Source organism: Sorex araneus, chromosome 5 (assembly GCF_027595985.1).
Source record: "Sorex araneus isolate mSorAra2 chromosome 5, mSorAra2.pri, whole genome shotgun sequence".
NCBI lineage: Eukaryota > Metazoa > Chordata > Mammalia > Eulipotyphla > Soricidae > Sorex > Sorex araneus.
Window position 1 is genome coordinate 22,323,884 of NC_073306.1, and position 15,422 is coordinate 22,339,305.

At 62.8% G+C, this 15,422-nt stretch overlaps 1 protein-coding gene across 1 annotated transcript in view; it reads left to right on the forward strand.

Annotated features, from left to right (window-relative positions):
- The window catches only part of GLIS1 (GLIS family zinc finger 1), a 178,027-nt gene extending 164,346 nt beyond the window's left edge, over positions 1–13,681 (forward strand). Inside the window, exons 7-11 of the mRNA XM_055139597.1 lie at positions 424–556; positions 6,477–6,630; positions 10,650–10,828; positions 11,023–11,187; positions 13,333–13,681. Of these exons, the coding sequence (XP_054995572.1) occupies positions 424–556; positions 6,477–6,630; positions 10,650–10,828; positions 11,023–11,187; positions 13,333–13,490 (789 nt within the window). The 3' untranslated portion in view covers positions 13,491–13,681. The remainder of the gene's footprint in view (positions 1–423; positions 557–6,476; positions 6,631–10,649; positions 10,829–11,022; positions 11,188–13,332) is intronic.
- Positions 13,682–15,422: the final 1,741 nt, after the last annotated feature.

Genomic DNA, 15,422 nt, shown 5'->3' on the forward strand with positions numbered 1-15,422 from the left:
CACACAAATGGGATGTCACTACACATATAGGGGATCACTACACATATAGGGGTCACCACACACATGGAGGTCACGACATACATGGAGGGTCACTACACAGATGGGGGGTTACTGCACAACAGGGCTCACAACACAAATGGGGGTCACCACACAGACAGGGGTCACTGCACAAATGAGGTCACCACACACTTGGGGTCACTGCACAACTGGGGGTCATGACACAGGCGGGGTGACTAGACGGGGTCACTGCACAGACGGGGTCACTGCACAGATGGAGTTACTGCACAGTTGGGGTCACTAGACGGGGTCACTGCACAGTCAGGGTCACAGGGGGTCCCAGCATGGACGGGGTCTCGGGAGCAGGGCGGAGCAGGGCCCGAGGCAGCTGGCCCGCACTGAGCCCCTCCCTGTGCTTGCTTCCAGCTGCACGTGGGCGCAGAGTCGGACGCCGCCACGCTGACTGAGTGCCTGGGTCTACAGCAGCTGCGCGGGGCCGCCCCGCTGCCGGCCGCCGACGGGAAGGGGGCCCGCGCCCTGGGCCAGGAGCTGCTCCCAGGTACGCAGGGGCCCCATCAGCAGGCTCTGGGGGCCGTGGGCAGGATGGCAGGGCAGCTGCCCCTTCTCACGCCCCTCGGGGGTGAAGGGCGGTTCCTCTCAGCCGGGCCCTGACAGTCTGGACACCCCCTCGGCTCCTCCACGCCCCACCCCTGCAGGCCAGGTTTTCCCCACCTGGCTCTTTGCTTCAGAGAAAATGGACGCACCTCTGAGAGGGGCTGGGGCACCCAGCCTGACCCTTCCCAGCTCTCCTCTGAGGCCAGATCTGGACACCCCCTAAACCTCTGGGCCCCTCCAGGCCCTTCCAGTCAGACTCCCTGAGCCCAGGGCAGGGCGTGGGCCAGTGGGCAGCCCCCTGGCTGAGAAACCAGGCCGGACCCAGGCAGCAGATGGGCCGTGTACCCCCTGCGTCCCCCCAACACCCACAGCAGCGCCGTGGCCAACACTTCCCAGACCCCGCCCACCGTCTATCCGGTCTTGAATGCCACCAGCACTTGGAACCCTTTCATTTCCCAGCAGCTGGCCTTCCCCCAGCTCAGTGTTGAGGGAGCAGCGGGTCAAAAGCGTGCCAGGGCCCTCACTAGATGGGCTGGAGGAGAGGGGGTGGGCGCCCTCCAGAGGGGGCAGCGCCAGGCCTAGACACCCCAGGAAGATGGTCCGGCAGGAGCCTCCTGCCTCCCGCTGCCATGGCCGCACCTCCCCAGGCCAGAGGGACCAAAAGTGCAGAGGGGCCCCGAACAGTGGCCAGCAGGGAGGAGGTGGCACCTCCCTGGCCAGTGTGCCCCGATGAAGCCCCCGACTCTGAGTCAGGCTGGCCAGGGAGGGCCGGAGAGAAGGTGGTGACTAATTCTCAGGATGGCTTGGTGCCCTGGGTCCCTGGTGCCATCCTCAGAGCCCGCTCATCCAGGCCTAAGGAGGTTTCTTGGTCATGTGAAGCAGCCCGGGGCTTGTCCCCAAGATCTATGTCTAGGGACCTGTCCCGGTGTCAGCATAGCAGACTCAGTCCCCAGCCTGCTGTGGGTGGGTGGAGTAGGGGGTGGCACCCCAGGAAGCCCCTGGAAGCAGCAGCATCTTCATGGCGGGTGAAGGCCGTGGGGTACCACCCCCCCTCCAGCCAGCTTGGTGACACGTGGGCGGCTTCAGCCTTAGTTCCCACCCCCTCCCAGGCACCCGCAGACCTGCCATGAGGAGCAGCACGGCCATGGCTGCTTCTCCGGTCTCCGTGTGCCCCGCTACTTTAGTCATCATGAGAGCTCACGGGAAGGGCCAGAGCCAGTCACTTGTCTGACCCGCAACATAGCTGCCGCCCTTCCTGAGCACGCGCCAGGGGCTCTGCGGAAGGACACGGGTGTCTGCACTCAGGCCCCGTGCACTCACGCTGGCACTCGGGAGCACATGCATCCACCTTGGCACTCAGACCCATGCACTCACGCTGGCACACATGCATTCACCTTGGCACTCAGACCCATGCATTCACGCTGGCACACATGCATCCACCTTGGCACTCAGACCTCATGCATTCACACTCTTCCCTGTCCGAGCAGGAGGCAGAGCCTTGAGAGACCAAGTACCTTGCTGGATGACCCACCCCAGCCCCCCGTAACCAGCAGAGGCGGGATCTGAACACAGGCCACATGGGGCCCCTAGCCAGTCTGCCGCCTCACGCTCTAATGCCCCACCCAGCCGCCGACAGAGCCGGTCTGGGGAAGGGAGGGGAAAGGAGCAGGCAGACGCCCCCAGGGCCCCTGTTCCCAGCCTCAGCCGCCTGCAGGTCCTCACGCCACAGCTGGGACAGATGTGAGGGAAGAGGTTAATGGGTCTTGGCCCGTGGCTGATGGCACCGATTTCCAGCCCTGAGTGGTAGATTTGGGGGTGGCGCTGGGCAGCCTGTGGGACCCCTACCTGTCTCTCTCCTCAGGACGAAGTGATCCCCCCTCCACACACACAACACCCGTTCCCAGGGTCACCTGGTGTCCCCACATGGTCACCTTCTCTGGATTCATCCTGAAGGGGGGGAAGGGAACGTCCAAACAGGGACCTGGGCCAGGGCTGGGGATTCCAAGGACAGATTTAAGGCAAGAAGATGCCGGAGACCCCGGTGAGGGTGTCTGGATGCGGACCTTCACCCCAGGGGCCGAGGCAGGGCAGCGAGGACGTGAGAAGCACGAGGTCAGCGTGGCCGAAGGAGAGGGAGCAGGATTTATCAGGATTCATCGCGATTCTGGGCCTGCTCCAGCTGTCGGGCCCCCAAGTTGGTTCAAGATGGCAGGTGAGGACGTTTGCGGGTGGTGGGAAGCCGAGAGCGGTGAGCAGCGCCAGGCCCCACCCGCGGAAATGCCGTCAGCTCAACTCTCCGAGCAGGAGTGGCCAAGGACAGAGGGCCTGGGAGCAGAGCACCCTGAGCACGGCCAGAGCCCTGGGGTCTCCAGGCCGGCCGCTCCCGGGCTGGCCTTCCTGCTCGGAGCCTGTCTCCTGGTGCCGGGCGGGAGACAGGCTGGCCAGTCCCCAGACGTCATCTCTCCGTTTTGAACGGGGACCCTGTGCACGCCCCTGCTGACAGCCTTGAGGTGGCTCGGCGAGATAAGACGGAGAGCACAAGACTCGGAGAGGGTGCGAAATTGGCAACAGCTGCTGCCGCTCGCCCGGGCCCGCAGACTCCCCCCGGGCCGGGTGCTGAGAGCCGGGCTCGCCAGGGGCTTCTGTTAGCAGGTGCGAAGGGAGAGCCTTGGAGGGAGCCCTGTCTCCCCTGGGCCACAGTCCCCGCCGCTCTCCGTCGTGACCCCTCCGGTGGGGCTCCTTTTGCTCTCAGAGGTATTGCGTGTGGGGTCCCGCCAGCACCCTGCTCCCCGGGAGCCCCCACGCAGGGCAGGCCTGGCTCGGAGTGACCAGCCTGGCATGGGCCAGCTGGGACACCCACCACAGGATCAGACCATCTCCTTCATGCGAAATTCTACTTCACGGGGAGAAAGGGCTGCAAAGTTTAAGAAGAGAACTTCCAGAATGACCACCAACTGGGAGCTCTTTGGCACTACTGCAGCGATATGGGAAGATGCCGTCGTTGACAACATCGACAAGGAATACAACCGACTGGTTCAGCACCTCCATGATTGTGCAAGGAATACAGAGAGAGAGAAAGCCACAAAAAGGTCGCCTGTCTTTGGAAACTCTTGAGCTCATTCGCCAACATGGTCTAGTGCGAGCCTCAGGCAATCACAAGCTAACGTCCGAGCTCACAAAGCTGTGCAGAGAAGTGATAAAGGAAGACCTCAAAGAGAGAAGAGCAGCAGTGTTGGCTGATGCGGCAGAAGCTGGGAAAAGTATTCGCAACACCCACCTGTCCTTCGCCAATTATAAGACCAAGATGACTGCCCTCCAACATCCTGATGGATCTATTACATCTTCCGGAAGGGCAATGGAAAAGGTTATCCACAACTTCTACTCAGATCTCTTTGATAGCCACATCCACCTGCCCACATACTAAATTCCACAGGATGGATATGTCATTCCCAGTGTTCTCCCTTCCGAAATCCGTCACGCCATTTCATCAGTAAAGAAGCATACAGCACCCAGTCCAGACAAGTTCAGACCCGAACACCTGAAGAATCTGCCACCAGTACACATCAATACACTTACACTATCTCGGCTCTTCACACACCACCTGTCTGAATGCAAGCTTCTTTCCCAGTGGAAAACCAGCAGGACCATCCTGTTGTACAAGAAGGGAGACATCCACGACAAGGGCAACTATTGCCCAATCTGCCTGTTGTCCGTCATCTACAAGTTGTTCGCTCAAGTTATCCTGAATAGGATTGGCAGAACACTTGCTCAACCATGTGAGCAAGCTGGGTTCTGAAAAGGATTGAGCACAATCGACCATATCCACATAGTGATCAAGTTCACTGAGGTTTTGCGAGAGTTCAAGATGCGGCTCTGTCTAGCATTCATTGATTTAAAGAAGGCCTTTGATTCTGTTGAGACTGAAGCAGTCATCGAAGCCCTAGCCAAACAGGATGTTCAGACTCAGTATATCAGGATCCTCCATGAGCTGTATTACGGATTCACCACCAGGATCTCACCATTCTACAAGGAAGTGGTCATCGACATAAAGAGAGGGGTTTGGCAGGGCAACACCATTTCACCAAAACTCTTCAGTGCCACCCTCGAGAACGTCATGTGACAATTGGAATGGGAAGGAGTGGGAGTAAGATAGACAGTCGGCAACTACACCACCTCTGCTTCACTGATGACATCATTCTCATAACACCAAACATCAGCCAAGCGGCACAAATGCTGGCCAACTTCGACCACGAGTGTGGAAAGGTCGGACTGCAGCTGAATCTCACGAGGACAATGGGTAACGGACTAGTTCCTGATGTTCCATTTGCCCTCAACAGAGCGAACATCTCCGAATGCAGCAGCTATGTGTTCCTAGGTTGAGAACTCAACCTGACAAATGACCTGGCATCTGAACTGCGCAGGAGGAAGAGAGTGGCATGGAACACCTTCAAGAGCATCGAAGAAGTGTTTAAGAGGAAGAACAACCTCCAGCTCCGGGCACATCTTTTCGACTCCACCATTTTTCCTGCACTAACATACGCCTCAGAGACCTGAGCCCTACACAAACAGGATGAGAACACTATTCAGGTATCCCAAAGAGGAATCGAAAGAGCTATGCTAGGAGTATCATGTCTCACTCAAGTGAGAGAAGGAATCTCGAGTCCCAACCTCCGTCGATGATCAAGAATCAGGGATGCTGTCTCATTTGCCAAGGCGTCGAAAATCAGATGGGCCAGACATGTAATACGATTCAGAGACAACCGCTGGACTAGTGCTGTTACCGACTGGATTCCACAGGATGTCAAAAGACCACATGGCTGCCCACCTATGAGATGGTCAGACTTCTTTGTCAAGACCCTGAGTTTGAGGCTCTTCGTGTTCCTGGAGCAAGCAGATGCCACTGGACTATAATAGCATGTGACGGGGATGAATGGAGAATTTGCTGGCACCCGCTCTAGCAAATCAATGAACAAAAGGATGACAAGTGATACAAGTGATGTATTGCTTTTTGGGTCACACCCAGCAGTGCTCAGGGTCTGCTCCTGGCTCTGCACTCAGGAATTACTCCTGGCGGTGCTCAGGGGGACCATATGGGATGCCGGGGATTGAACCCGGGTTAGCCATGTGCAAGGCAAATGCCCTACCTGCTGTACCATTGCTCCCATGCTGAGTATTTCTGGGGCCCTGGGTGAAGTCAGTGGCTCCCAGCAAAACCAAAAAATAGGGAACGTATAAATTTGCGCCCCTCGCTGTGTCCATTTCGGGGAGTTTCAGAGTAGGGGCACCACTGCCCTCTAACGGGTGCTCCTGAGAGGAGGCATTTGGGGAGCACGGGCTTTGGGCGTGAACAGGTTCATCCCACGGGTCCTCACCAGGGTAGGACACCGGGAGTGAAAGGTGCTGTGCCCTGCGGGTGTCGGCTCGAGGGTTGGACTCGGGGACAGGAGTTGGGGTCCTTGTGCCTGCCTGTCCATGACGGCCCTCTCCGAGGCCCCACAGGCCACTGTCCTGGACACATGCTCCCTGAAGTCTCTGCACGGACACTCAGGCTCTGTGGCTCTCCTGGAGGGCGGGGGAGGATGCCTGGTGGCGGTTCTGCCGCTTAGAAAGGATGGTTAAGCCTGGGCTACTCTCGGCTTCTCATACGGACACACGCCTGCCCCACACCCGTCCCGCGCGCCAGCCCTGTGCCATGCGTCGGCCTCGGCCCCTCAGGCAGGTGTGTCCAGAGCACCTGGGCCACGCCCAGTGGATGGCCCCTGAGTGCCCCCTGCTGGCGTCTCCTCTTTTCTCGCTCGCCTTCCGGGGCCCGTGCCCCTGCCCGGGGGCAGCTGAGGCCGTGACGCCCGTGTGCTTCCCCACAGGTCTCTTCCCTGCTTCTGTGGCCCCCCAGAACGGGCTCACCGCCGGCATCCTGCCGCCCACGCACGAGGGCCCGGCCAGGCACCACCTCCTGGACACCACCGCTTCCCAGCACCACCTGTCACCTCTGCCCGCGACGGAGAGTGCCAGGGATGGGTACGGAGAGCGGGCCCGTCTCTGGGGGCGGCCGGGGGAAGGTGGCTGAGGACAGGCCCTGTGTGAGCCTGCGCGGATTGGTCCACCCCCGAGAGAACCATCAGGGGTTCCCAGGTGGTCACACTCTAAGGAAGTGAGCAGAGAGGCTGTGGGAGCCAGGAGGGAAACCAGTAGCATGGTGAAGTTAATCAGGGAAGACTTCCTGGGGGAGGTGATGTGAAGCCAAGCTCCAGGGTGAGGGAGGAGTTAGTTGAGCAGAGAAGGGTGTGGAGGGAGAGCTCGGGTGTGCTCTGGGAGTCCAGGGTCCCCATGTGAGTGACAAGTGCAGGAGAGTCGAGGGGTTCGGCCGGGAAGCTCAGTGGGACTGGACCTGTTTCCTTTGTTTCATTTTGTATGTTTTTGGCCATACCTGCAGTGCTCAGGGGCTACCCTGACTGTGCTCCGAGATCACTCCTGGTGATCCCAGGGGTAGAACGGGGCTCAGCCGCGTGCAGGGAGGCAGGAGCTGCCTTGCCGTCGGGCCCGAGACATGCTGTGGTCTGGGGTAAAGACGAGATTAGCCTGCGGGAACCTGGGGTGCCGACGATCACCTGAACCAGGGCCGCGGGGTCAGGGCTGGGGGAAGGTAGAGAGATTGTGGGCAGGCCCGGAGCGATAGCACAGCGGGTAGGACATTTGCCTTGCACACGGCCCACCCGGGTTCAATCCCCGGCATCCCATATGGTCTCCAAGCACCGCCAGGAGGGAGACCTGAGCATCGCTGGGTGTGGCCCCCAAACCAATGGACAACAAAACCGTGTGGGTGGGCAGAGAGATGGGAGGGGGTGGGCACCGGGGAGCGTTTTGAGGAACGGGAAAGACGCAGAGTGCAGAGTCAGCGGGGACCCAAGAACACAAGCGCCTCGGCCTGTTTCCTCTTTGGCACAGTGGATTCTAGGCCCCGCTGGCAGGGAGCTGGCAGGAGCACACGCACGCCCGCTCCCGTCCGTCACCTGGGCAGGTCCCGCCAGCCAGCCCCCGAAACACCCCAAGCCCAGGGACAGTGCACCGCCGGGCCCTGCGGGCTCGGGCCCCTGCACCCCGCGCTGCCCATCTGTCACCACGGTGGCCTGCCCAGTGCCCGGCCAGGGTTCCTGCTGCTCACAGCCGGTGACGACAGGGCCAGACAGGACCCCCGCCCGCCCGCCGGGCACAGGACACCCCGGGAGAAAGGCCTCCCGCCTGACAGCAGGCCAGGGCGGCTTGAATGACCCCTTTCTCCAGCCCCGGGGAGAGCCGCCCCTTCCTGCCAAGATCAACAGGGCAGGCCGCTCCCCGCCCCCCGCCCCCAGCTCGCCGGGACGGGGAAACAGCCCTGCAGAACTATCTGATTCACTCGAGCATACGCGGAGAGGTCGCGACATCCTGAGCAAATGTATTTACCCTGGCGCGGGGAGGACGCCCCGTCGGGGGCTTTCCCCCGGCCTCGTGCGAAGTCTGAGGCCCTCGGCCTGCCAGGCCAGTGGTTTTCTATTAATTTTTATAGGTTCCAATTGAAGCGAAAACATTTGACTTAGGAATCCTCCGCATGACTCAGAGGAGGCGCACCCGCGGGCCTTTCTTCCTCTTAGCGCGGCCGGCCGGGCACTGTGGGGCGGCGCTGGCCGTGTTCTGCTCCCTCTTGGGGGCTGGGAAGGTGGCAGAGGGGGTGGATGGCCGGCCCGAGACAGGCCAGCAAACCAAGAAACCCAAAAAGGCGTGTTCACCGCCCCCCCCCCCCCCCAGCAGCACCTCCTGCCCCCTCGGGCCTCCAGAACAGCACGTCCCACAGCCTTGGCCGCTGCTTGTCAGCCATTTGCTGACCAGGCCTGTCGCTGCACAGCCAGGGGGGCACCCAGCTGATGGGGGATCCCCCTGCACAGGAAGTCTGGGTGGTGCCAAGCAGCAGGGATGGGGTCAGGGCAGCCGCCCTCCCAGCCACGCCCCTGCCCTCCCTGAACTCTGAGTGGCAATTGCAGCCCGTGTGCAGCACTGCACGGCCTGCAGAGCACCAGGGCACACTGACCACTGAGTGCAGTGAATCAGGCCGAGGAAAGGGGGAGGATGAGGAGGGAGGGGGAGGGGGGAGAAAGAGGGGAGGAGAAGGGGAAGAAAGGGGAGGAGGAGGGAGGAGGAAGGAGGTAGGGAGGTAGAGAGGGGGAGGAGGAGGAAGGGGTGGGGGAGAAGGGGAGAGGGTGGCGGGGGGAAGAGGGGGAAAGAGGGGGAGGGCGGACTGTGAGTCCGGGAGCCGTGGTGGGAATCCCACTCATCGATGCAAAGGCCGAGCTGGCACCCACGGGGTGTGGGTGCTGGGCCCAGCTGGGCCCTCCTGCTGCTGCCACCTGTGCCCAGCCGTGAGCAACAGTGAGGCGGGCAGGCCATGGCGGTGGCTGGCAGGGCTGCAGGAAGCAGGCAGGGCGTGTGGGCCCGGCTGGCCTCTCCCCAGGTCTGTGCCTCCAGCACCTGACTCCACCGGGCAAGGGACAGGCGTGGCCCTGCAGTGGCCCTGGGCAGCGCCACTGAGTCTGCGGGGTGCTGGGGCGTGGGCGCCAGTCACCCGCGTGGGCCCCTTCTCTCTGGCGCTTGCCCGGTGGCAGCCCTGCCACACTGGTTCCCGGGAGCGGAGCCCAGAGGCCGGGGAGGGGACAGCACAGGGAACGGGGCCTCCGGCTACGGCCGTCCCGCCGCACAGGACATGCGTCCGCTCTAGGTGTGCCGCCGGAGCTTCAGAGAGCCCGGGCCTGGCCTGCACCCGCGGGCCCCGCAGGAACACTGCATGAGGCAGCAAGCGAAGGGGAAATGGCCGGGGCAGGGGTGGTTGCGGGCTGCAGCCCCCCAAGGGAAGGACAAGCTCCTGGGCCCAGGCTGTCCATGAGCCCGAAGCACGCCTGAGGCCAGGGCCGTTGTCTGCATGGCTTCCTCTCATCCCCCCTTGCTGTGACCAGTGAGGGCTGTGCTGGGTGGCCGGGGGGGACTGGGGCAGCCTCTCTGGGCCTTGGTTTTCTGCTCGGCAAGGAGAACACAGGGATACTCCTCAAGGGTCTGGCACGAGGAGCAGCCTCTGTGACTGGTGACAGCATGTGGCCTGGACTGTCATTGTCCCATGAAGGAGACTGGCGGGTCCAGCGAGGGTGTGGCGGGGGGGACAGGGGGAGCATATGTGGGGGATATAGCAGGTGCAGGGGGATGCGGCACGGGCTGCAGCGGGTCCAGGAGACGCAGGAGAATATAGGAGTAACACAGCTTGCAGCTTTGGGGGGAGGGGGAGTTGCAGGGAGGATGCAGTGGGTACAGGGGATGCAGGTGAGGAGAAGCCGAAGGGGGAACCCAGCAGGTCCAGCGGGGCTGCCCAGGAGCTGCAGCGGGTCCGCGGGGCCAGCGGGGTGCGGCAGTCTGGCGCAGTGGCCAGGCCTGGAGCTGAGGGGAGCTCCGCTTCAGCGACATGCAGCGCAGACAGAGCCCGTGAGAACCGGCGGGGCCCCACCACACCCTGTCCCGGGGCCCCTCGCCGTCAGCCGCAACCGCCCGCTTCGGCGCTGGCTCTGGCCTTTCGTTTTCCACGGCAGTGTCGTGGCGACCAGCACCGGGCGCGTGCGCTCTGCTTGCCGTTCTGCCCAGAGGCGCCGGAGTCTGCCTGATCTTCAGGGCCGGGCGCTGGGGCCCAGTGGGGCGGCTGGTGCCTCCCATGCACGAAGTCCTGGGCTCCAGCCCCAGTGCCCACTCCCCGGGGTGGAGAGGTCTGGGCCACTCCCAGGAGAGCTGAGGGCTCCCTCCCCTCCTGGCAGTGCTCCGGGACCATGTGCGGTGCCAGGGGTTGAACCCAGGGTGGCCGTGGGCAACGCCTTGACCCCTGGACCGTCCCTCCGGCTCCTTCACCCTAGTTTGAACGTGATCAAAAATGAAAGCGCCCCCTCTGACGGCTCCGTGGCCAGTCGGCACAGGCCGGACAAGCAGCTTCCTGCCCCCACCCTTCCTGCTAACGGCATGTCCCGTCTCTCCAGGTTGGGCCCCGGCCTCCTGCCCCCCATGGTCAGCCCCCTGAAGGGACTCGGGGCACCACTGCTGCCTCCGTCCTCCCAGCGGCATTCTCCAGGGGCCCAGCCCTTCCCCACGCACCCCAGCAAGCCTCCCTACCCGCCTTTCCAGAGCCCTCCAGCCCCGCCTCTGCCCAGCCCCCAAGGTAAGCGCTGGCTGACCCCTTCACTGCCGCCCTGGGGCCCCAGCGTGGGGAGGCACAGGGGGTCCCTCGGAGGTGGCACAGCATGGGGCACTTCCGGTGCGGAGTGGGTCTGCGCGAGCCACAGTTCTACCGAGCAGAGGTCAGGGACGCCAGGGAGAGGGACCCTGGTGACCGCGGCTCTGTGCCCTCTGCAGGGTACCAGGGCAGCTTCCACTCGGTGCCCAGCTGCTTCCCCTACGGTGAGTGCTACCGGCCGGCCGAGGCAGCGGGCGGGGAGGCGCTGCCCGTGGAGGCCCACCCTTTCCACCCGCTGCGGCCCAACGGCTACGCCGGCCTTGGGGCCCCTCTGCCGGCCACAGGTAAGCCCGCCTGCCGCTCGCGTCCCTGCACCTCCACGGGGGCTGCCAGCCCTGCGCAGCCTCGGCTGAGCCAAGGAAGAGCCCGCGGAGGCTACCCCACCCGGGCTGTGCCCACGGAGGCCACGCCCACCCAGGCTCCCGGGGGTTGTGCTCACGGAAGCCACGCCCACCCAGGCTGTGCCCACAGAGGTCACGCCCACCCAGGCTGTGCCCACGGAGGCCACGCCCACCCAGGCTGTGCCCACGGAGGCCACGCCCACCCAGGCTGTGCCCACGGAGGCCACGCCCACCCAGGCTCCCGGGGGTTGTGCTCACGGAAGCCACGCCCACCCAGGCTGTGCCCACAGAGGTCACGCCCACCCAGGCTGTGCTCACGGAGGCCACGCCCACCCAGGCTGTGCCCACGGAGGCCACGCCCACCCAGGCTGTGCCCACAGAGGCCATGCCCACCCAGGCTCCCGGGGGTTGTGCTCACGGAAGCCACGCCCACCCAGGCCGTGCTCACGGAGGCCACGCCCGCCCAGGCTCTGCCCACAGAGGCCACGCCCACCCAGGCTGTGCTCACGGAGGCCACGCCTACCAGGGCTGGTCCAGGGAGGCCAAGCCCACCCCAGCAGGCTCCGGGCCCTGCACTGTCCCCTGCCCGCTCTAGGAGAGCCCACGTGTGCCAGGCCGCAGTGCAGCCCAGCCGGTTTCAGGCCCAGAGCAGGTGGCCTGCAGCTGAGTTCCAGCAAGCAGTGGGGACACCTCAGAGGGCCACAGCACATGGGCTGGGCCAGACCCTCCCTGGATCCCCAGAGCCACACTCCCCCCAAATCTGCATCAGGCACAGCTGTGGGCGAGCTGGTCAGGAGAGTCCGACAAGGAGGACTTGTCACCTGGCCGTGGCCCTAGCAGCTCTGGGGCGGAGGGCGAAGGACAGAGGGACAGCCGTGCGTGGCTTTAGTGCCCCCCAGTCCCCTTCAGCCTCTTTCCCCACATGTCTGGGGTGTGATCCCGAGGGTTGCGGCGCGTTAGGCCTGAGGGTCTCAGGGTCTGGAACCCTGCCTGCACCCTCTGCTCCACTGCATGCATCTACCCCACCCCCAGCCTGTGCACACCTGACTATCCTGTGACCCGTCCTGGGCCCCCAGCCCTGTACACACATGTTCTCCACATGTGGCCTATCCTGGGCCCCATCCCTGTACACACGTGTTCCCCACATGTGACCTGTCCCAGACCCCTGTCTCTGTACAGACATGCTCCCCCCATGTGACCTGTCCTGGGCCCCTGTCCCTTTCACACGTGTTCCCCGCATGTGACCTGTCCCGGGCCCTTGTCCTTGTGCACATGTGTTCCCGTCCTTTAACCTGTCCCTTGCCCCATCCCTGTACATATGTGTTCTCCACATGTGACCTGTCCCAGCCCCTGTGCCCACGTGTTCTGACCCATCTCGTGACCTGTCTGTGGAGTGGGGGTGTACAGCTGGGCATGAGCAGGTTGGGGGCTTCTCATGGGCCTGTGTGCTGCTCCCCTGCCCCCTGGGAGGGTCCGTGTCTCACAGGGTGTCAGGAGAGGGCTGCTTCCCAGGCAGAGGGTCTGCAAGGGACTGTTCTGCGGGGTGACAGGCAGCTCCCACCCCCGCTCTGGAGTTGGGGCCCCGGGGCCTGTCCTCCTCCTGCTCTTGGGGTGTGGCCTCAGAGAGCAGACCAGACCAACAGGGGCAGCTCATCCCCACCCCGATGCAGCCCACCCACCTTTCCCCCAAACCCGTCCAGCCTCCAGGGACAGCCTTTGGGGCAGGGGCGAGCTGGCAGCCCCCAGCCAGTCAGAGGCCCCTCCCGGAACCCAGGTCCAGGAGAGGCCGGGGAGTCAGGACTGCAGGGACCCCTCAGTCTCAGGGCCAGTCCCCTCCTGTAGGGCTCTTAGGTCCGGGGTGGGGGGCTCCTCCTACCAAGAGAGGACAGCCCCTGAGGGCAGCCGCTGAGCCCCCACTGTCCCCCCCACTGTCCCCCCCCACTGTCCCCAGCCAGCCCTGCCTGTCCCCACAGTGCCCGATGCCCCTCCGTGCTCCTCTGTGCTCCTCTCCCCCATGGAGCAGAGGCGCAGAGCCGGCCCGGGAAACGCGGTGCTCCCGAGTCCTCAGCCCCAACCTGTCCCCCACAGGTTACGAGGCCCTGGCCGAGGCCCCCTGCCCCCCAGCACTGCCCCCACAGTCCTCGGAAGACGTCGTGCCCAGCGGCCCCGAAGACTGTGGCTTCTTCCCCAGCGGGGCCTTCGAACACTGCCTGGGCCACATCCCCTCCATCTACACGGACACCTGAGGGCCCGGGCTGCCCCCAGCCTCTGTCCCGCCCGCCGCCGCTCCCACGCACACACCACATGGGGGACCAGGGCTGGGGGTCTCCAGGATCCGGGCCCCGGGGCCGCACTCAGCTGTGCCTTCCTTCACGCTCCCCGGCGGTTTTGAAATCACAGACCTCGTGTATATAAAATGTACAGAACCTGTTTGCCGCTCCCCTGCCAGTTTTATATTTTTGGTTTTACAAGAAAAACATTAAAAACTGGAAACAAGACTGCTTCTGCTTCGGGACTCACCAGGAGGAAGGGGAGACGGTCACCAAGGAGCTGGGGTGCAGGACTCGGGGGCCCTGCGACCCCCAGTGGAGGTGGGGGGGCTGTTGGCATGCAGCGGTCTCCACGGATGGCAGCGGGAGGCCAGACGTGTGCCTGCGAACCACGCACCGAGCCGGGGGGGCCCACCCAGCAGGGGGGAACTGGAGCCTGAATCGGTGGCATCAGGCTCAGTGAGGCTTTCGCTCACCAGCTCGGGCCTTCCAGGGCACCCAAGGGACCCTGCAGGGGCGTGAGGGAGAGAGAACCCCCTTCACTCAGAGCCGCCCCGCCTGACAGCCCAGGGCAGCACTGCTCTCTGAATTCAGGCTGAGGGGACAGTGTCCGTGTACCCCCTCCTCCCAGGTCACCCTGAAGGGCCCCTGGACGAGGCAAAAGCCCGAGGACAATCGTGACCCCACCTGGAAAGGGAATCACCAGGTGCCTGCACCCCCGTGTGTCACTCCCTTCGCTGGCCCTGGCCTCTCCGGACAGGACAGCATGAAGCAAACTTTGGTGGCTGCATCAGGCCACCAAAGTGAGGGGGACATGGACCCCCTTCTTTATGGGGAGGAGAGACGCCGAAGAGCAGGTGGCAGAACTGAGCCCACACGGGCACTCCGGGTCCGAGCTGAGAGCAGGCCTGAGGTCTGTGGGCTTCAGGCCTTGGCCACCGCCATTCTGGTGCCACCCACCTAGGTCAGCCCGAGGGTGCCACAGGGGGCTGGACTGTGGGGGAAGGGAAGGGGGCGGCTGTAGGCTTAGGGTTAGGTTAGGGTCTCGGTTTGACCATGTGAGAATAGAGTGGACGTTAGGGGCTGGGGAGAGTACAGCAGGTCAGTCGCTTGCCTAGCAGGTGGCCGACCCATGGCCAATCCCCAGCACCCATATGGACCCCAAGCCCACCAGGAGTAGCACCTGAGCATTGCTGGGTGTGGCCCCCCATTCCCCCCCAAAACATAGTGGTTTTTTTTTTAATTAAATTTAGGGTAATTTGTATAGTTCAGTCCCAATCCTAATTGTAACCCTAACCCCGAACCTAAACCTTATGCTTGCTTTGTACTAGACCTAATTATTATGCTGAGTTTAACACTCACCCTCACCTTAACTTTCTCAGTTTCCGCTATGGACAAACCTAAACCCTAACTCAACCCTAACCCTAATCCTGATCCAAATCCTTCCCCTAGCTCTGGCCTGACCCTACTACCCACACTGTATTTGACATTTCCATCTCTCTCTCATTCTTAACTTCTATCACAGCCAAACCTGACACGGAACCCTAACCTCAAACCCAACCCTGATCCAATCCCAATCCCAACCCTGATCCTACCCTAGCCTGGTCTAATTCTGCCAATCACCCCGACTTTAACTTTCACCCACACTCTAAATTTCTTTCTTAATTCTAAACCTTGACCCTAACCTAATTCTAACCTTTACCTTAGTCTTAGTCTAACCCTACCAATTGCCCTAAATTTATCATTTACCCACACCCTTTCGGGCGCAGCCTTAGCCACGGCCAAAGCTACACCTATCCCTATAAGCTATTCCTGACTTTATCCCGCCCTAGCCCTGGCCTAATCCCATTGTCGCCTGGCACTGCCCTCAGGCTGCAGTGGGACTCAGCCCCACCAACGTGGGCACCC